Source organism: Salvelinus namaycush, chromosome 11 (genome assembly GCF_016432855.1).
Source record: "Salvelinus namaycush isolate Seneca chromosome 11, SaNama_1.0, whole genome shotgun sequence".
NCBI classification, from domain to species: domain Eukaryota; kingdom Metazoa; phylum Chordata; class Actinopteri; order Salmoniformes; family Salmonidae; genus Salvelinus; species Salvelinus namaycush.
In genome coordinates, this window is record NC_052317.1 from 35,364,941 (window position 1) to 35,386,926 (window position 21,986).

The following is a 21,986-nucleotide window of genomic DNA, read 5'->3' on the forward strand; positions in this document are numbered from 1 at the left end:
AGATGGGCCTGTGGCTAGGGTTTAGATGGTGGTTGAGCTAAGAGAACAGATCCTACTTACCTCGCCATCATCACAGCGTTTGAGCCACGTTCGGAAAGTGTCATCTGAACCTGTGGAGCCGAAAGGAGAACACAGTGTTCAGACAATCTCACCCAGTTGGAACACAACTACTGCAGGCAGAATCTACACACAGCCACTTACACTTCTGTACATTTGACCAGAATGGATGGTGCATCCGATACAGTTAATATTCCTATCAGAGGTCAAGAGCTGTTACTATTAGGGATGTGTAGCTCTCCTTTCATGAACGATTCGATATGCATCTAAATGCATGGTCTCCGATACGATACAGGAACAACACTTTTTAGTTTGTGTGTGTGTGTCAATGGTGTGTGTAGCCACCTGAGCTGAGCAATTGGGCAGACTGAGCATCTACCACCCAACTATCAGATTAGGGATGGGGAAATGTATGCTTTTTGTCCCCCAACTTTTTAAAATCTGAAACCACCATCACCCACTGATTAACTTGTTATTTTTGCAGATTGAAAATGTTTTGAACTAGTACTACGTCAATAGCTTGGCATTTAGCCAATTAACATAAAGCAGCTATGGATTTTACCTGTCTTGAAAGTGAATGGTTTAGACTGTTTGTAATTTTACAGCTCTCCCTAACAAGAAATGATTGGTCTTATATAAAATTACCCTGTTCATGTAAAAATGACCAATTACACTGACTGTTTAAAGCAAAAGTAGCAAAACTATTTCTTATGGTGACTCTAAATACAATCTGAATGATTAAAAACTCCAATCAGCAGTTGGATGCGAGTTGCGTTCCACTCTGGTAGGCTACACAACTCCAGTAAAAAAACATGTTCTACATTTGTTAACAATGACCCAGCAAAATACATAGGCTTCATTAGCTGAGTGACAACCTATGATTTGACATTGTCGAAAGTCATTTTACAAGCATCTGAATGCTGAAGGTGCCAGATGTACGAATATCCTATTAGAACAGGGATAGGCCTACCTCCCATTGGCTTGAGCAACTGTGTTTCCCGCACTTTTCACACAGTTGTTATCTGACAGTCATACGCAGTTACATGTATAAAAGTTGGATAGGCTACTAAACTGAAGGAAGAAGCATCCGTTCGGTCACAACTGTTAAAAGGTATTTTCCGAATAAAAAAAACTGAACCGGAAATGTGTAATATTTGAATCGTTTTCTGAGCGATGCTTACTTAATTTGGATCGGTTCAAACCGATGCACTCATATCTTAAACATTAGAACCGGGGGCCGATGCGTATCGGTGAATCGTTACATACCAAGTTACTATATTTCTAACACCAACACTATATTACGGTTTTAGATCTACAGTACCAGTCAAAAGTTTGGACACACCTACTCATTCAAGAGTTAGATTTTTTTTAAACTATTTTCTACATTGTCGAATAATAGTGAAGACAACAAAACTATGAAATAACACATATGGAATCATGTATTAAGCAAAAAAGTGTTAAAAACAAAATATATTTATATTTGAGAATCTTCAAAGTAGCCACCCTTTGTCTTGACATCTTTGCACTCTTGGCATTCTCTCAACCAGCTTCATGAGGAATGCTTTTGCAACAGTCTTGAAGAAGTTCCCACATATGTTGAGCACTTGTTGGCTGCTTTTCCTTCACTCTGCAGTCCAACTCATCCCAAACCATCTCAATTGGGTTGAGGTCGGGTGATTGCAGAGGCCAGGTCATCTGATGCAGCACTCCATCACTCTCCTTCTTGGTCAAATAACCCTTACACAGCCTGGAGGTGTGTTTTGGTTCATTGTCCTGTTAAAAAACGAAATTATACTCCCACTAAGCGCAAACCAGATGGGATGGCATATCACTGCAGAATTCTGGGTTAACCATGCTGGTTAAGTGTGCCTTGAATTCTAAATAAATCACACAGTGTCACCAGCAAAGCACCCCCACACCTCCTCCTCCATGCTTCACAGTGGGAACCACACATGCAGAGATCACCCGTTCACCTACTCTGCGTCTCACGAAGACACGGCGGTTGGGACCGCCAAAAATCTCAAATTTGGACTCATTTCATTAGACAGATTTCCACCGGTCTAATGTCCATTGCGCTTGTTTCTTGGACCATGCAAGTCTCTTCTTACTGGTGTCCTTTAGTAGTCGTTTCTTTGCAGCAATCTGACCATGAAGGCCTGATTCGCGCAGTCTCCTCTGAACAGTTGATGTTGAGATGTGTCTGTTACTTGAACTCTGTGAAGCATTTATTTGGACTGCAAAAACTGGTAACTCTAATTAACTTATCCTCTGCAGAGGTAACTCTGGGTCTTCCTTTCCTGTGGCGGTCCTCATGAGAGCCAATTTCATTATCGCGCTTGATGTTTTTAGGCAACTGCACTTTAAGAAACTTTCAAAGTTCTTGAAATTTTCCGTATTGACTGACCTTCATGTCTTAAAGTAATGATGGACTGTCATTTCTCTTTGTTTATTTGAACTGTTCTTGCCATAATATGGACTTGGACTTTTACAAAATAGGGCTATCTTCTGTGTACCACCCCTACCTTGACACAACTGATTGGCTCAAACGCATTACGAATGAAATTCCACAAATTAACTTTTAACAAGGCACACTTGTTAATTGGAATGCATTCCAGGTGACCACCTCATGAAGCTGGTTGATAGAATGCCAAGAGTGTGAAAAGCTGTCATCAAGACAAAGGGTGGCTACATTGAAGAATCTCAAATATAAAATAAATGTTGATTTGTTGAACACTTTTTTGGTTACTACAAAATTCCATGTGTGTTATTTCATAGTTTTGATGTCTTCACTATTATTATACAATATAGAAAATAGTAAAAATAAAGAAAAACACTTTAATGAATAGGTGTGTCCAAACGTTTGACTCGTACTGTACATGACTTGTCTAAGGATAGGGGTAAGGGGTCGGTTTGAGATTTAGGGATTAGGGGAAGGTGTTAGTGGAAGGGTGTAGGTGCTGAAATGGAACCAGGCCCCTGTGCCCTCCACTTGTCCCCTCAGCAGGCCTCACCATCCAGGCGGTGTCCCTTAGTGAAGGCAGCATGTGACACCTCAGTGGTTCAGGTGGTACTCTGCCATTCTGAAGGGAGGGAGACAGGGGCAGGCTTGTTATCAGTAACAGATAGAAACTCAGGGAAAAACTGACACCAATTTAAGTTTGACAGATATAATGATTTAAGGGGGATGTGGAGTGGCAGGGTTCATGCACATTTAAACAGATGGAATATCATGCCTACTCTATGACTTAACCAAATATCCATGACCAACAATTGGTGGTGTCTCTATGTATGTATAAAAAAAGTAAGCAGAATGTGGTATTGACACTGGGAGGTTACTCTCTGATCCCATGTACCATCTCCTGATGTTGTACAAGGCACTTAGCCCCCCCCCCCCACAGTCACAGAAATAAAGTCAGACAGACATTCCTGCCAGAAAATAAACAAGCTGCAAAAGTAAATGCATGTCAACTCAGCTATCATGGGCTAGGGCCAAACTGCACACATACCCTGTTCTCATGAAGGCAATGGAACACCTTCATGGTCACATACACAGAGTAGGTAAGTCTTACCCATTCTCATGAAGGCAAGAAGTTGAGCTGCTGGGATTTCTTGGCATCGTTGACAGCACCTGTAGAGACAGACAGACACACACACGAGAAACATAGCTTAAGTTTCTGAAGCAAAGACAAAAATATAGAACATAAGACAATCAGTAAAGAAAAGTTGGATTTTATCAAAAGCTAGAGCAGTAGTTTGTCGACCAAATCAAATTTTATTTGTCACATGCGCCGAATACAACAGTGAAATTCTTATTTACAAGCCCGTAATCAACAATACTTTAAGAAGATGCAAGGAGGATTGGGGTTAGGGTCTGACTGATAGCAGTACTTTAGGGTTAAGTTTGGGTAAGATGTTGGGGGTTAGGATAAGAGACTTACAGCTGTAGTTTCAGTTGAAGGTGGGTGTAGGCTCGTTGGCAGAACCATTCTGCATTGTCAGAGTGTCCTTCCAAGGCTTCATTCAATTCCTGTGAGAAAATTTCAGTGTCATCAAATAGGCAAGTTTGGGGTCAATTGAATTAAATTCCCAAGATACATGTTTATGAGCACTAGCGAAGGTTGACTGTTTGGATACATTTTCATGTTCCCAACAACTTAACCTGGCTTTCTGCACAAAATCTACACTTACAATAGCTAGCTAGCTATAATAAAAGTGTGATAACAGGTGGTTAGCCAGTTAGCTAGCTATGCTGGTTAGACTTAATGGTTTCTTGTCCAAGCTGTTAGTTAACTGCTGTAAAAAGTTACATATCACTACTGGAGTTGAGCAACAACTATTTTCAGACAAAAATTTGGTAGTGTGGCTAAACTTAGTATCTAAATGTAACGTTAGCACAACATTAGCTAGAGTCACTAATACGTTAGCTAGCTATAATAGTTAACTTTTTTTAATTTCACCTTTATTTAACCAGGTAACGTTAGGCCAGTTGAGAACAAGTTCTCATTTACAACTGCGACCTGGCCAAGATAAAGCAAAGCAGTGCGACAAAAAACACAGAGTTACATATAAACAAACGTACAGTCAGTAACACAATAGAAAAATATATGTACAGTGTGTGCAAATGTAGAAGAGTAGGGGGGGTAAGGCAATAAATACGCCATAGAGGCGAAATAATTACAATTCAGCATCAACACTGGAGTGATAGATGTGCAGATGATGATGTGCAAGTAGAGATACTGGCGTGCAAAAGAGCAAGAGGATAATTAACAATATGGGGTTGAGGTAGCTAGCGGTACCTCAAAAAACATTTAAAATCCCCAGACTATTTAGTTATCAAGAATAATGCATTTTACTTTCAGTTAAACTAGCTCATTCTAGTTTGACAGATAGTTGGCTAGAAAGTTAGCCAGTTAGCTAACATTGGCTATCCAGCTAACCGTTTTTTACCTCAAGAGCTTTCTGTGGGTCCTCGTCTATGACGCTATCGGGGAAACTGCTAAAACGGCAAAACAGAACTAACGTTAGCCTCTTGAACAAGGACACATTTCAAATAAAATCCTCGAAAATGTAATATACTTGCCGTTCGGTTGCCATGGAGCTAGAAGTGTTGTCAGGGGGAGATAGCCGTGGCTAGCTAGCTGGAAAGTTCTAGATAGGAATCAGAAAACAGTAGAGGCGTGTGTACGGTGCGGGCCCTGTCAGCTGAATAGGCTAGGTAGGCACTTCTCACTACCGAACCCTAACCGCGTGGAAGAGTAAGAAGGGCAAGAAACATTTTCACACGGTTTGTAAAAAAAAAACAAAAAAACAGTCATGATTCATTCAAAATTAAAACTTTTATTTCTTGAAAACAAGTTTAATAATTCCTATTTTATCTACTCCTTCTGTATAAATTGCATGAAAACATCTGCATGAACATCAATACATTGCATATAGTATAAAAGCCTGGTACAGTATTTTCACAATTAGTTCCTCACACAATAGCAGTAACAAATATATCAGAGACTTCCAGCAAAAGCAAAGAAGCATTAGGCAATATTATCAAAGGAAAAGATTGCATGGGAAAATGTGCTTTTTATTAGGATATATATAAGCCATCCTTGTAGGATCAGCAAAACTAACCATAGATCAGAGTCTATGCCTGAGGAGCAACATCATCATACTTCTTTGCATAGATGAGTACATTTGGGAATTGGGATGGTATATACTGTGTTTGTGCAGCGAATAAACACAGATTAACAGCTGACAGAAAAAGTGTTAAGTCACATGTTCACAAACACATATATTTATATATCAAGGCATATATGGTCCAGGAAAGCACATGTATAACTATTACAGCATATCAGGAACGCTAACAGGATTGCTGGCAGAAGGGCTCTGGTTAGGAGTTGCCCATAGGGGCAGATCTAGGATCAGCTTACTGTCCCCAAATGATGACCAGGGAAAACCTTAGATCAGGGTCATTGGGCAACTACCAACTCTGGCAGAAGTGCGTTTACTCTCTCTTAAAAGCGTGAGAGAAGTTCTATCATTCAGTTATCATCATTGATAGTCTTCAGCCACCCTGTCAACATCGAGATTAAGAAGCTGTAAAGCCAACAGTACCGCTGCAAAAATGAAACAGACAATGCCTTTTGATTTGTATTTATTTGTATTCTCTACCTCTTTCAGCTAGGGGGCACTATTTTTATGTTTGGAAAAATAACGTTCCCAAGGTAAACGGACTATTTCTCAGGCCCAGATGCTAGAATATGCATATAATTGACAGATTAGGATAGAAAACACTCTAAAATTTCCAAAACTGTCAAAATATGGTCTGTGAGTATAACAGAACTGATTTTGCAGGCGAAAACCTGAGGAAATCCAACCCGGAAGTGCCTTTTATTTGGAAAAATCCCTGTTTCATTGCCTGCCCATCCTCCATTTAAAAGGGGTATCAACCAGATTCCCTTTCCAATGGCTTCCTGACTAGGCTTTAGACATAGTTTCAAGCTTTTATTTTGAAAAATGAGCGAGATTTATCAAAATGCGTCAGGTGTCCTTTGATTAGTTCATGCGCTGGAGAGTTGTAGCTCGACATTTTCTTTCTCTGTAGTATTGAATAGTTTACCGTCCGGTTGAAATATTATCGATTATGTATGTTAAAAACAACCTGAGGATTGATTATAAAAAACGTTTGACATGTTTCTACGAACATTACGGATACTTTTTGGAATTTTCGTCTGCCCTTCAGGACCGGCACGAGCCTGTGGTTTTCTGAACATAACGCGCAAACCAAATGGAGGTTTTTGGTTATTGTGAACTGGGAGTCTCGTGAGTGCAAACATCCGAAGATCATCAAAGGTAAGCAATTAATTTTATTGCTTTTCTGACTTTCGTGACCAAGCTAATTTGCGGCTAGCTGTTCTTACTGTTTTGTCTAGTGATTGATAAACTCACAAACGCTTGGATTGCTTTCGCTGTAAAGCATATTTTCAAAATCTGACACGATAGGTGGGTTAACAACAAGCTAAGCTGTGTTTTGGTATATTTCACTTGTGATTTCATGATTATAAATATTTTTTGAATTTGGCTCTCTGCAATTCAGCGGTTGTTTACGAAAATGATCCCGCTAAAGGGATCCGTGCGTCAAGAATAACGAAAAGCCTGTAAAGTTAAGGGCTCAGACACACCAGTAGTGTTTGCTGGCCGAGAGTACTTAGCATCTCTGAACGTAATTTCCGATTTCACATGTAGAATCCTGTGGAAAATGTAGGCAGTCAGATGTCTACAGCGGGTGGTCCCTACAACACAGCACGTTGAATGATCTGCCGACAAACACAAGAACCACAATCCGTGCGATGTGCCATCTCTATGGAATGTACTCCCTGAACACATCGACTAGGACACGTTTACCTCAAGCACTGATGGTGGGTCTTCTACTGGTGTGGGTGACAGTATGAGAGTGTGTTTACGTGGAAGATCAACAACTGACACACACATAAATAAGAATGTTAAGGAGCAATATGTTGAAGCTAGCGTGCTACAGATTAAGACTGCCTTTGGTGAAAGCTGGAAAATGATTGTTTGAATATTTGAGGCACTTTGGTAGGTGAGAGTGGTGACAAAGAAATGGTACATGTTAATAGTGCAAAGCACTGGTCATGGCGGAGAAAAGAACATTGAGAGAACAAGAACAGCGCACGAGCTCCCATGCATTCAGTGGAGCTGAATTGCGAACAGAGATAGAGCAGTGCAGATGCTCTGCAGCAAGGCTGTAGAATCCAGTGCATGTCTTTGGTCGGCAATTAGAATGTCTGCCATGTTGGAATCAAGAATTCTAAGACAATTACATTCTTGTTAGAATGCCGATTAGGAATGTTATCGACATGGAGTGTTTGGTGCCAACATGGAAGACAGTTTGGTTAACTCTGTAAGAATTGCTCTGGTGCATAAGGGAATGTAAGCGTGAGAGAAAGACCATCCAGGTCTGTCACATCTGTAAAATAAATCAAATTTACATCACAACTGTCCAACATCTTTCTCTAAAGTCTCCCTTTGAAAATCATTGTCTTCTGCAGTCGTCTTGGCTATGGGGCAAGTGGCTGATACTGATCAGCTGTCTCGGGGCATCCTACTCCACAATCAGTGGAGGGCTGTAACTGCAGAGTCACTATCTGACTGGTGGTCTGTTCTGCACTTGCAGCCTGTCTCTCACACAGACTCCCCAGCAGCTGAGCAGTTCTGAAGACTGACCCATGCTGACCAGGCTGCAGAGACTGCACGTTCTGCAGGGTCCGCAGCATCTCAGCTGAGACTATAGGCAGATGCTGCTGCTGGATCAGACTGCCCCCTGGTGGCCGGAGGACTGTCCTGCGATGGGCTAAGGACGGGGCTGGGGTTTGGGTCTTGGGTTTTGGGCCGGGTCGGCGCCGCTGGGCTGCTGCTGGACCTATGCTGGTCTGTCTGGACCTATGGTAGCCTCTGGTAGCCTGGGGAGGGGGAAGGAAAGAATGCTCGTAGGACCCTAAATCGTCCAGGGATTGGTCGCTGTAGGGCAGACTGTCCTCTGGGTCATCTGGGACGCCATCATCATCATCGTCCTCTTCTTCCTCATGATTGTCTTGGTCCTCCTGGTCTCCGTCGTCGCTGATGAAGACCATGTCTTTGGGCAGAGAGGCAAACTGGTAGACCAGCCTCTGACCCTCTACCTTGTTCAGAATCCCACGCTGGTAGTAGTACCTGTCAGGGACAGAGAGAGGACAGCTTTGGTACACACACACCTGCAGGGACACAGATTGGAAGTTATTATTATTGTAATGTAATTAATGTAACTACAGCGTACCTGAGTGCTCGGCCCATGGTCTCATAGTTCATGTCTGGTTTGTTCTTGTGTTTGCCCCAGAGTCTGGCCACAGCCTTGGAGTTGACCAGCTTAAAGATCCCTGCATGCCGATTGGTCCATTTGATGTAACGTGGGCAGGCCTGTCTGTCCTGGAGAAGCTCAATCAGGAACTGCCACAAGAACATAGTGTTACCTGAAACAGGTGAGGGAGAGGTGAGATGGAGTGTGTGTCTGTTTGTGTGTATGTACCAGAGGAGAACGGCAGGTAGTGGTTAGCGCGTTGGGCCAGTAACCGAAAGGTTGCTAGATCGAATCTCCGAGCTGACAAGGTAAAACAATTCAAAATCAGTTGTTCTGCCCCTGAACACTGTTCCTAGGCCGTCATTGTAAATAAGAATTATTTGTTCTTAAAACTGACTTGCCTAGATAAATTTAAAAAACGACTGCCTCTTCTCATTGAAGCCAAAGTTCAAGGCCGACCGTGGTACTGCATGCATTGTTTGCAGAAAACAGGATCCTCATTATAGTGAATGGGAAAATAGCTATCTTCATGGTCATTCTTTGTGTAAATATATATATTTGTAAGACAATCTTGGAACCAATAATTGCTTCTACAAGACCAGATTATTTTAAAATCACATAAAGTAGAAGTTATAAGGGTAATTTAGTTGCTAATGAAAGCCTGCAGTACCCCAGTCAGTCTTCAACTTGAGATACTCAATAAGAGCGTATGTTATGCATCAATTAGTGCTATCCGGGGTCCTTGGGACCTCCCTATCCTAAACCCTAACCCTACCTAACCATAACCCTTACCATTTTAAAATGTCAACTTCAATGTGGTAGGAACATCCCAAGGATACCAAATAGCAATAACCGTTATGTAGCCATAAGACGCCATCTTAACCGACTTCCTTGGCTTCAAATGCGCTATTGAGTCTTCACATAGAAATGGTGTCACGTGAATGGTGTCACGTGATTGATCATATACAGCCATTGGTGTGTACCTTTGCTGTATTTGCCCCTCTTGAATGTGATGTCCGGTGTGGGAGATTCAGGCCTTTTGGATTTCTTAGCTAAAATGCATAACAGAGTAGTTGTTATGTCACAATGACATGTTTGACATTGTCAAAATGACAGTAGTCCATAAATGGCCAGGTGAGAAAGAAAAAAAGTAGTTGTATTGTCAAAACTGATGAGCAGGCATACGAGCCAAGGTTGTTGTGGTTATGATTACAATTTATAGTTTGAAAGCATGGCCAGATAATGACAATCTAACCTCTCTTCTTCTTTGGTTGCTCAGCAACAGTCTCCCTCTGCAGCGTGACCCACTGGGGCTGGCCCAGAGCTCCCACAAGGCCTTCCGCTGACACCGTCAACTGGTGGGTAACGGGTGACGTGATGACATCACCCAGGGCGGGGACGTACAGCTGGGCTAGAGGGGAGGAGACAAACACACTGTTTGGGGTTACAGTGTAATAAATGAGTCTACAAGGAGACAATTTGATTATATATGAGAACAGGATGAATACATCTGCTCCAAGCAGAGCAGAAATATAGATGCTTGTTTGCACTAGGGAGTGATACAAAGAAACCTGGGGCGCGTTCAGCAGGATGCAATGTTTTGGAACGTTCCCGATAGAAATAGGCTATGTAAAATAACATGCCTCTCTGACATGTATAACAAGGGATCATATCAGCTCTGATCTGCAACGTTCAACAATGTTTGGCAACTGAACGTGGCCATTGTGATGGTAAACAACAAGCTCAAAACCCAGTTAGATTTGTTTACGCAAAGACTGAGTTAGAGTCAAGACAAGTTACTCACTGAGCTACTAACTTAAACTAGCTGTGTGTGTGTGTGTCTCACTGTAGTGCTGTTGGTCCAGAGAGAGGGAGTCAGGGGAGTCCATGTTGAGGAGAGTCTCAGCTGCCACCAGTGTTTCCATGGTTTCCTCATCTCCACTCTCACTGTCCTCCACTGGAGAGGGAGCGGGAGAGAGGAGATAGGAGAGAGGTTGGGATAAAGGGAAGATATGTAGAGAGAGAGGCGGGGTAATGTGTCAGCATGACATCATGGCTCTGTCTGTAGGCTTATCCCTAGTGATGGGACAGTGGGAGTAAACAAGAGGGCTATCTAGCTACTACACTGTTAGCTAGCATAGGAGCCTTTCTATAACAGGAGGTTGGTGGCACCTTAATTGAGGAGGACGGGCTCGTGGTAATAGCTGGAGCGGAATGGTATCAAATACACCAAACACATGGATGGTTTCCATGTGTTTGATGCCATTCCATTTGCGCAGTTCGAGCCATTATTATGAGCCTTCCTCCCCTTAGCAGCCTCCACTGCTTTCTATCACAACAAAAGTCTAACTGTATATTCGCTAGCTAGCAAAATCAAGCTTAAACAGAGATGGTCATAATAATGTTGTAACAGGCCATGGCTGAACGATTGACAGAGAGCTAAAAGTAGAAAAGAAAAAAGGAACTAGCTAGCTGCTAAATTAGCTAACTAAAGTTAGCTAACATGCTAGAAAGTAGACAAGTGAAGCTACAAAACTTATTGGCTACACATTTACTTGCATTAAGAGCCTCACTACTAAATCATTAGTTTCATAAACTGTTTACTCCAGAGAGCTAGCAACATGATAAGCAACTTTGTCAAAGCTGCAGTAGCCACAAGAGGTGTATTTTGTTTCACTTCCTGGATTTGCCAACTTCTCTGATTGGTTCAAGTGTGAAGGCCACAGTACACATGTGCTCAGCCAGCTTTATGATCTTTGTTTACAGCCCCCTCACCAAAATGAGTAGAGATATCTTGGTCATTCCTACCTTGACGTGCATTTTGGACCTCATAACTTTTGGGGGGAAAAGTTGAAATATAAAAGAAAAAAATGTATTCTATGAGAAAAAGGACATTTGACTTTCAGGCACTTTGTGTGCATTTTCCAAACTGTTAGGTGTATAATCATAACAGGGTGGAACCTAACAGAGTGGAAATTTGGAGCCTAAATTAGCCATAGCTCTGTGAGTGAGCAAGATTGAGCTAGCATAATGGTGAACACTTGAACATGATTTTAACTTCTCTATCAAACATATTTTAACATTTTGAAAAGTGGTTAATTTTCTCTATAATTTAGCCTAACAGGGTGGACATGAAATGGGACATAAAGACTAACAACATGAAACATGGAAAGATGGACAGTGGTGGAAAAAGTACTCAATTGTTATACTTGAGTAAAAGTAAAGACAGCTACATAGAAAATGGTGCAACTAAAAGTAAAAGTTACCTAGTAAAATACTACTGAGTAAAAGTATCTGGTTTTAAAAATGTACTTAAGTAGAGTGGTAGAAAAAGTACTTAATTGTCATACTTGAGTAAAAGTAAAAGTAAATGCTATACATCAAATTCCTTATTTTATTAAGCAAACCAGACAGGCACACGCCAACACTCAGGCATCATTTAGAAACGCAGTTTTGTGTTTAGTGAGTCCGCCGGATCAGAGGTAGTTGGAATGACTATGTGTTATATTGATAGGTGAATGAATTGGACAATAATTCTGTCCTGCCTGAGCATTCTAACTGTAACGAATACTTTTTGGTGTCAGGGAAATTTATGGGGGTAAAAAGTACATATTTTCTTTAGGAATGTAGTGGAGTAAAAAGTAAAAGTTGTCAAAAATATAAATGGTAAAGTTAAGTACAGATGACACCACATTGAGAAAGTGTGGGGTATTGTAGCAAAGGGTTGTTTTCTTAAACGGAGAATTGCAACAAACTAACAGGGTGGAAAGTGACATCAGGGACACAGAAGTGGTATTTCCTGCAGACAGAAAAGACACCGCATTATAGGAATGACCCAGCTAGGGTATTCTTTCTAAATGACTCATTATATAGAAGCTAAGTTAGCCACAGTACTAAACTACAGTATTTTAAACTGAAACTGCTCAGTTGTTATACTCTAGTAAGGATATGTGCTATAAACACAGCAGATAGCATCTTAGTCGAAGTAGCTAGTGTGCTAGCTAACCTTTCTACCATAGCAAGCTAATCAGCTAACCACCTGAATGTATTGACTGACTGCACAAAGTCTGTATCATGAATTGTTTTGCCCAGCAGTTTAGGATGTGCATATCACCCTCCTGTTTTACACTAACATTTTCTCTCAGGAGCTGAATGAAGCCTCGGAGCCTACACCACCCGGCTATACAGAAAAACCCTACCTGTTAGTCAGACCCCTTACCCTAACATCTTACCCAAACGTAACCCTCCTAATCTACTACAAAACTACGTCAGTGTCTGTTTCTGTCTACAGGTGCTGTTGACTATGCCAAGAAGGCCAAGCTGCTCAACCCCAGATTGCCTTCATTAGACCGTGCGTGTTTGTTGTTACCTGTTGTTAGCAGGTGGTCTTCTGTGTGTGTCTGCTCACAGGCCAGGCCTGTGTAGGAGAGCAGGTGGGAGTGTGGGATCTGCTCCACTATCACTGCAGGATAGGCCAAGTGCTCATCCAGCTGCAACACACAGGGACAAATGATCTGTCACTCACTTCAATTCAGTTATTTTACATTTGAGCCAATGCTTTATTTAATAATTTCCAATATCTAGTGTTTGATATTGTAAGACAACAGCCAAGGTAAGGCTTGAACCAGCAACTCTGCAGTTAAATTGGAAGGGTACTAACATCTGTGCCATGAGGTTCCGAAGTCTTGGCAGATGTTGTACATTGACATACAGTGAGGCTAGACTTTAGGGTTTTAACTTAAGAGTTGTGTGAATGAGTGGACTACTTTCACTGTTCCTATTAGAAATATGTCAGTATGTTCCCAATGTAAATTGGTGCTGATCTTTCAATAACTATGGCTGACGTCATTATCATGTTATCCTTGGCTACTGTACATGTAGATTCTATCTCTGGATTCAATACAGCTTGTCTGCACTTTGATATTTCATTTCCCAAGTGGTTCTACACTGATGTGTGATTTTAAAAGAGGCTTTGATGTTTTATCTGTTGGTGTGCAAATACACACACACACACACACACACACACGGTCGTTCCCACCTGTAGTCCATTGTTCACGTGGTCGCTGGCAAACTCAAAGATGAGTTCCGTCTGCTGCAGCATGGAAGACATTCCAGAATAATCCAATAACAGGTCTACGATGTCATCCTCCCAGCATTCCACATCAGATGTCCAACAGTTTCACACAACACGTTCTAAGTTCCAGAGCACCGAATCGAAGTTACAGGTGTCAAATCACAGGTTCTGTGTTCCAGAAGTTCCAGAGCAGAGAGAGTTGTATCAAAAGCTTCCCCCTGTCCGTTTCTCACAGGTCCTCCTGAGGATGAGTCACTCTTAACTGCATGCCTGAACAGCACAGTGACTAAACTGTCTAAATGAAAGTAACTTCAGTTAAATAGCTGGCTAGTAACTCGTTCCTCACTCCAGCGCAGTGGCTTGACCTCTCAGAAGAGTGAGTGTTGGCTTGGCTAGTTGGTTAAATTGTTGAGGTAAAATCCTGCAGGAGTCCTCAGTAGATGTTCCATAGATGAGATGCTGAACAGGAGCAGAGACAGAGAAATTGCAGGGAGAAACAGTTACTTGTTTCCTTCTGTCTTTCTAAGTTTCTACCCTCGATGAAGAAGTGGAGGCCCGCCAACGGTCCTGTGGTCTCAACCTGAGAAAAGGGAACAGAGAGAGACTGATGGTGGGAGATGGTAGCGGGAGGGAGAAGAGAAAGAGATTACATTAGAGAAGTCTCTTCAGTGCATGATAACTCTACTTGTAGACTACATAAGCTACACTCTTTCTGATCAAAGTGCAGACAGTGAACAGAATCACATGATCAGGGCTCTATAAACTCAGCTGGCAGAACAACAGTCTGTGGGTTCAGTCTGTTAGTGAGGGGCAAAAACACTGTCCTCTGTCAAACTGAGGCAAGGCCTCTTATAACAAGCAACTGTTTATATTCCTTTCCCTCTTATCACACTATTATGCCACACAGACCTTCTGCTCTCTTTCTCTCAGCTCTCACACGCACAGCTTTCTTATCTCCCCTTCTAAAGAGACCAAACCAGCAACAGGAAAGAAGCTTCCGGACTGCGTCATGAGTGTGTTTGTGTGTATGGGGGAGGGGTGGGAGGAGGCAAAAAAGAGCAACTGCGCCTGCTCAGAGCACCTAATGCTCAGGTCGGACAATGGACTTCTGCATTAGGGTGTGTATCATCCATACACTGTGCCAGGTCACCCTGACGTGTGTGTGTGTGTGTGTGTGTGTGTGTGTGTGTGTGTGTGTGTGTGTGTGTGTGTGTGTGTGTGTGTGTGTGTGTGTGTGTGTGTGTGTGTGTGTGTGTGTGTGTGTGTGTGTGTGTGTGTCAAGTTTGAAGGGAGGGGAAACTCCTCATTGAGATATGGTGCTTTCCCTCTGGTCAGGGCAGGCACGCCTGGAATGTGTTTGGAATAGTTCATATGAGAGATAAGCACAGAGCGAACAGACAGACACAGGGTTACATTACTACAGAGAGAAGGAATCACAAAAGGTGCTAGGTAATGATTGCCTGTGTTTTTGACAGCTGTTTAATCTTATTAGGATTTCTTCACACCCCGACACAGACTGTACTGTACATTTTCTAGACAAAAACTCATAAGTGATTTGTTGCGTTACTAACAGGCATCGATAACAAACAAGACTGAAAAACCTACATCTGACAAACCTACATCTTCGTCCATCACTCCTACATCATTATAACAGGGTACTGTAGTTCCACCAATTGAGTACCTTTGGGTAGTGTAATTTGGTGAAAAAAAAAAAAACGTATTTTACCTAATTTTAACATTCTGTCTGTCATAAAGAGCACATGTTCAACTTCAAAAAAAATAAAGAATTCCCAGCTTAAGAGGTTAAATAAAATACTATAGTAAGTGTCGTCAAATAAAGTAACAGGGTATACCGTAACATAAACAGTTATTCTAGTGTCAAAATTGTCTACAAAGTGTAAATTGGATAATTTAGGTCATAAAGTTATTCTCGTCTAAATTGGAGTATGGAACATCCGTGCGTCTCAACAGGTAAATGAAGGTTGCGTTTTGATTTGACCACTAAAATGGGGTGAACAGCTGCGGTGATTGCTCTATATCCAATAGCAGTGGCAGAAAGCAGGTTGCCATTAATTAACCCAGGTTTATTCGACAAAAGTAATGTTGCAACAAAAAAATATTAGATGTAGGTGATATTTCTTAAAGATCTACAAAAATTGTATCCGTTCAACAGGGGTTGATTTTTATTTTGTCTAACTTTGTTTATTGCAACAAATGATGGTGGAAACGGTGTTTTTCAAATAAATGATGATTGCCGAATACTTTTGAAAATATGCCGGGCACGTGATGTAGGCTAAACACGTAACTATAAATTCTACTCCACATTTAATGCTAAATGCCTACTGCTTGCAAAATAAATAAAAAACATGTTTCTTTGCAGGACAGGGATTGTCCTGACGTGCAAGAATGTCTGAAATGCTTGGGCTTGCTTATCTGGTTGGCTGGCAAGTTTCATCATCCAATTATTTCAGATCTACAGGAATGCAAGTTTCACCAAGGCATGGATCGTGGTGATATGTTGGCACATGATAATTATTAGAATATGGAAAATATTGGTCAATTATTGCATTTTATCCATGCTGGCTTTCGCGGGCTACATGAGACAAAAAAACGGATAGGTGGGAGAGCATAATTGTATGCCGTCGCCAATTTATTAATGCACAATTTGCCTAAATGGGTAATGGAAACACTTCAACCACTACACTACATTTATTCTACACTGTAGGTTTTGGCAAAAGAAATTGTATTTTTTAAGGCGTGACATCATTATGTCCAGCTGTTTTCATAGACACAAGATAGATCAATGGAAACTCACCCTAGCAGACAACTGTTGCATTTATTTTCTATGCAAACTTTCTAAATGTCGACAAAAAAAAATATTATCACTGGGCAAGGTTGTGGAAACATGGCTATTGAGACAGACCTCCCCAACAGCTCTGACTTTGTTTACATAAGACGTCGCGCATTTTTTTTACTTGTTAAATACTACACCAAACCTCTTAGTAAAATTGAGCAACTAAAACATTAAAATTACAGATGTCTTGAATTATTTTAGATTCATTCTGGGAGTTTTGAGGATGTGAAATAGGCTTCCATGTCTAGTGTCTCATGTGGGACAAACATCATTAACCACACGCGGAATCGGTCAAGAAACACACTTCCAAGACTGAAATCTTGTTTTTCTAATGATCAACAGAGAAACACACGTGTCAATTGGCGTGTTCAGTGGCTCTTTAAATCAGCCATAAATCCCCCTGTGACAGAGGAAATGGAAGCTTGTTGTGTGCAACAGGGTGGGGCAATTGAATGCAAGCTTAAATGTATTTATTTTTAAACACAAAAAAACAACACGGTTGGCTTGTTACAGTGTGATCGACCTGCTCACTTTTCCACCACAAAACCTGCTTTACCACTATGGATTTGACAATAAGATGTTCAATGTTTCTTTAGATTTTTTTTTTAAAGAGTCACCATAACAGGGTTGACCTTAAAATGAGGAACAGACGTAAATAGATCCCACTAATCACATGAAATAAAAACATTTCTTGACACTTTGTCAAAGCAAAAAAATAACTAGGGCTTTACAATGGTGGTGAAAACGAGGACACATTTTGTGGTTTAAATGGATTAAAATCTTCCTAGAAGTCACAGAGGGACGCTTTAGCAAGTCTTTATTCATATAAAAAAAAACAGATGTATTGAATTTTTTATGTGGTTTATTTAAATGTCCACTTCATTGAATAAGCTTTTAAAATGCAATATTGGTGCACAACTTCTAAAATATCAAAGGGACACAAAACGCACTCTTTACGTGGATTGACCCAACACCATCATCACGTGACTGAAACAATCAACCCCCAACAGCAACCCAGCCCAGCCCTGTCCTCTCTGTGTTTAAGGCCTTGTCCTTGTTGTCACGTTATATAGACTGTATATAAACACACTGTATATAGACTTTTCTATTGTGTTGTTGACTGTACGTTTGTTTATTCCATGTGTAACACTGTGTTGTTGTTTGTGTCGCACTGCTTTGCTTTATCTTGTCCAGGTCGCAGTTGTAAATGAGAACTTGTTCTCAACTGGCCTACCTGGTTAAATAAAGGTGAAATAAACATTTTTTAACATTAGATAGGATAACATACACGCGCTCCTTTACTTTCTAGGTTTTCCCCTCTCTCCTCCACCTCTCTATTTGTTCACTCAGTCACTCACATTTTCTCTCCACTCTTTTACTCACCTGTCCTCCTCTCTTCAGGCAGTTACTGACTGTTGTTAGCACCAGAAAATCCTGTTTTGCTGTTTCTGGCCTACCATAACCTCTCTCTCTCTCACACACACACAGTAGGTAAACAACCACGTACAGGTAACATGCACCATGATGACAGTTGTTGTGCTACACGCCTGTGTTTACCTGAGCTCCTCCCACTCTATCCTTAACCCCTTAGAGAGAGAGAGACTTCCCATGAGACAGCCTGAGAGCTGCTCACAGGTCAGACATCATGCATGCTATATTCATGCCGATGCATTTTGAATGCCAGTATTTTCTGTTTTGCCTGTTCAGTAGATATGTTGCTATATGTGTTGTTTCTTCCATAGTGTGTGTGTGTGCGCATGCATGTGACGGCTGAGAGAGCAAGATGCGACTGAGGCTGTTATCGCACAGGAAGCACAACCCATTCTGTGGGCTCCACTTCCTCCTGAGAGAGCGGGAGGGAGCCAAACACAACGCTGGAATAGCTGTCACCACGGAGAGAAATGTTCCATTGTACGTCTGCCAGGCTGCCATCTTGTATTGTGGTTGTTTTGAATGTTGGGTTATCGTTAACGCTTCCCCATGTTCTCTGTGTGTTGTCTATTTCCCAATATTGTTAAATGACTCCTTGTTTCCCTGGACAATGGTGACGAGAGGAGATTCTTAAGAATATTTGGGACATGACACAGTCCATCTAGAGGTTCATCCATCACGTGTGTTGGTGTCTGTGGCTTCAGTCATGTGATCTGATCCTGTGAAGTTGCTGCCAGACCCTTAGGGACAGTGATAAGCTCCATAACACACTCGCTGTCCTGTGTGTGTGTGTGTGTGTGTGTGTGTGTGTGTGTGTGTGTGTGTGTGTGTGTGTGTGTGTGTGTGTGTACACAAAGAGCATTGTGAATTAGGCCAGGCTGGTAGGGGAATAGGGTGAGGAGCTGATAAGCTTCCCCTGTTGCCCGGGGTGACTGGGCCTGGCCAATCTAACATGGAGGAATTATGAGGCGATTCTGAATAACACAGCTGTGTGTTTTGGTGAGCTTAAAATCGCACCCCCCTTTCTGTGTATGACTTGTGTGTACGTGTGTGTGAATGTGTGGCCCTGTGTGAGTGTGTGTGTGTTTGCTCGCATATACACTGAACAAAAATTTAAACGCAACGTGTAAAGTGTTGATTCCATGTTTCATGAGCTGAAAATAAATGATCCCAGAAATGTTCCATATGCACAAAAAGCTTATTTCTCTTAAATGTTGTGCACAAATTTGTTTACATCCCTGTTAGTGAGCATTTCTCCTTTGCCAAGATAATCCATACACCTGACAGGTGTGGCATATCAAGAAGCTAATTAAACAGCATGATCATTACACAGGTGCACCTTGTGCTGGGGACAATAAAAGGCCACTTTAAAATGTGCAGTTTTGTCACACAACACAATGCCACAGATGTCTCAAGTTGAGGGAGAGTGCAATTGGCATGCTGACTGCAGGAATGTCCACCAGAGCTGTTGTCAGAGAATTGAATGTTAATTTCTCTACCATTAGCCGCCTCCAAGTCATTTTAGAGAATTTGGCAGTACGTCCAACCGGCCTCAATACCGCAGACCTTGTGTATGGCATCATGTGGGAAAGCGGTTTGTTGATGTCAATGTTGTGAACAGAGTGCCCCATGGTGGCATTGGGATTATGATATAGGCAGGCATAAGTTACAGACAACGAACACAGTTGCATTTTATCTATGGCAATTTGAATGCACAAAAATACAGTGACAAGATCCTGAGGCCCCTTGTGAGGCCCATTTTTTGTTAAGGTATATGTGACCAACATATGCATATGTAACCGATGTGAAATGGCTAGCCAGTTAGCGGTGGTGTACGCTAATAGCGTCTCAATCGGTGACGTCACTCGCTCTGAGACCTTGAATCAAATCAAATTTATTTATATAGCCCTTCTTACATCAGCTGATATCTCAAAGTGCTGTACAGAAACCCAGCCTAAAACCCCAAACAGCAAGCAATGCATGTGTAGAAGCACGGTGAAGAAGTTGTTCCCTTTGCTCTGCAAGGGCCGTGGCTTTTGTGGCGCGATGGGTAACAATGATTTGTGGCTGTCAGTTGTTGATGTGTGCAGAGGGTCCCTGGTTCGGGGCGAGGAGAGGGACGGAAGCTATACTGTTACACATATCTGTATTCCCAGTCATGTGAAATCCATATATTAGGGCCTAATGAATTTATGTCAATTGACTGATTTCCTCATTACTGTAACTCAGTAAAATCAATGAAATTGTTGCATGTTGCATTTATATTTTTGTTCAATATATATGTTTATACTACAAAGTCACAGGTGCCTGGATACTTTATGTAAGTACTCTAAAGCTAAACAAACAGATACAGGATATGTATGTATTCTCAATAACACATGGATCATGCCAAACGCACAACCGAAGTTTTGGGGTTTCTGCAATGCTCAACTGTAGAGCACTAAACACTTTCACTTTCACTTCAGCCTCAATCTACTACACCACATGTGTCAAACTCATTACACCGAGGGCAGACCCACCGAGCGCCGAATGTCTGCGGGTTCCGCTCCGCCCTTGTACTTGATTGATTAAGGTCACTAATTAGTAAGGAACTCCCCTCACCTGGTTGTCTACGTCTTAATTGGAAGGAAAAAACAAAAAACCGCTGACACTCGGCAGTCCGTGGAATGAGTTTGACACCCCTGTACTACACAGACCCACCTCCTATTATTAACATAATAGCATTCTCTTTGTAAAATCGTCTATTATCTTTTCTGCTCTACGATAGGAGCAGTGCGCTTACCTTCTGTTGTATGTTACGGCTGTGCTGTGGCTGTGTGTAGTAGCTGGCTGGTACAATACGGACAAAGCTGAGAACAGGAAACTGTCTTTTTACCCCTCCTGTGACATAAAACAAACTCCGGTTAGAGAATGCCTTTTGGCACAGATATAGGTTCAGCTTAACGTCCTCAAACCCTCACGGTAACCACTAGGGGGGAAATACAAAGCTGACCTCAGATCAGTATCCAGAGGGTGACTTCATCCTTCTCCGCAAACAACTGCTCTGCTTCCTCTTTCCCCTAAGGGCCCCTCCCACAGTGAATTCTTATTGGCCACCTGTCCTGAAGTAGAGGTAACCGCTGGCGACCATTGTCAGCAATGATCTAAGGCAGCGTTTCCCAAAATCGGTCCTCGGGACCCCAAGAGGTGCACGTTTTGGTTTTTGCGCAAACACTACACAGCTGATTCAAATTATCAAAGCTTGATGATTAGTTGGGGGGGGGAGGTTGGGAAACCCTGATCTAAGGTAAACACAGGTATACGACGGTCATTGCAAATCTCCAGAGGGCAGAGCAACAATACCATGTAGTACACACTCCCATGCATGCACGCGCACACACACTCACCGCTCAGGGCCAGGTATGTATGCGAGATGAACAACAGTGTTTCTCAATTACATAGTCACTAGCCCTCCCTAGTGGCCGTGTTTATTACATTTGACATTTTAGTAATTTAGCTGACGGTCTTATCCAGTGATGAGTGCATACATTCATGTTTTTCGTACTGGAGTGTACAACTGCTAATACATTCATGCATAATTCAATATAGGCCCATCCTTCCTTCCTTCCTCCCTCTATAATGTAATCACTGATCTGACATGACTGGAACTTGGTTAACTGCAATGTACAGGAACCTGGTTTGTACTTATCCAACGTGCTAATGTCCGGCTTCAAGCAGGTCCCTAA

The 21,986-nt window shown here is 41.9% G+C and overlaps 2 protein-coding genes across 11 annotated transcripts in view; both read right to left on the reverse strand.

Annotated features, from left to right (window-relative positions):
* The window catches only part of LOC120056108 (protein SGT1 homolog), a 52,086-nt gene extending 46,838 nt beyond the window's left edge, over positions 1 to 5,248 (reverse strand). For 3 of the 4 annotated variants that reach the window (XM_039004282.1, XM_039004280.1, XM_039004281.1), the window contains exons 1-5: positions 5,138 to 5,248; positions 5,005 to 5,053; positions 3,996 to 4,084; positions 3,627 to 3,685; positions 61 to 110 (exon numbers count right to left, since the gene is read on the reverse strand). In XM_039004282.1, coding sequence (XP_038860210.1) covers positions 61 to 110; positions 3,627 to 3,685; positions 3,996 to 4,084; positions 5,005 to 5,053; positions 5,138 to 5,151 — 261 coding nt within the window. In that variant the 5' untranslated portion in view covers positions 5,152 to 5,248. Of the gene's footprint in view, positions 1 to 60; positions 111 to 3,626; positions 3,686 to 3,995; positions 4,085 to 4,514; positions 4,567 to 5,004; positions 5,054 to 5,137 lie in introns of those variants that run through there. The other variant, XM_039004285.1, reaches the window with a different exon arrangement.
* A 1,846-nt stretch (positions 5,249 to 7,094) lies between these two features.
* On the reverse strand, positions 7,095 to 21,315 carry LOC120056110 (ETS-related transcription factor Elf-1-like). Of its 7 annotated transcripts, XM_039004286.1 has the most exons (9): positions 21,254 to 21,315; positions 21,044 to 21,141; positions 13,941 to 14,580; positions 13,272 to 13,392; positions 10,749 to 10,859; positions 10,158 to 10,313; positions 9,886 to 9,954; positions 8,882 to 9,074; positions 7,095 to 8,778 (listed from the first exon to the last, which is right to left on the reverse strand). In XM_039004286.1, exons 3-9 carry the CDS (start codon positions 14,010 to 14,012, stop codon positions 8,127 to 8,129), a joined length of 1,374 nt encoding a protein of 457 aa, XP_038860214.1. In that variant the 5' UTR covers positions 14,013 to 14,580; positions 21,044 to 21,141; positions 21,254 to 21,315; the 3' UTR covers positions 7,095 to 8,126. The 7 variants fall into 7 exon arrangements, with proteins under 7 accessions (XP_038860214.1, XP_038860220.1, XP_038860219.1 ...); XM_039004292.1 differs by lacking the exon at positions 10,749 to 10,859; XM_039004291.1 differs by lacking the exon at positions 9,886 to 9,954.
* Between the last annotated feature and the right edge of the window lie 671 nt (positions 21,316 to 21,986).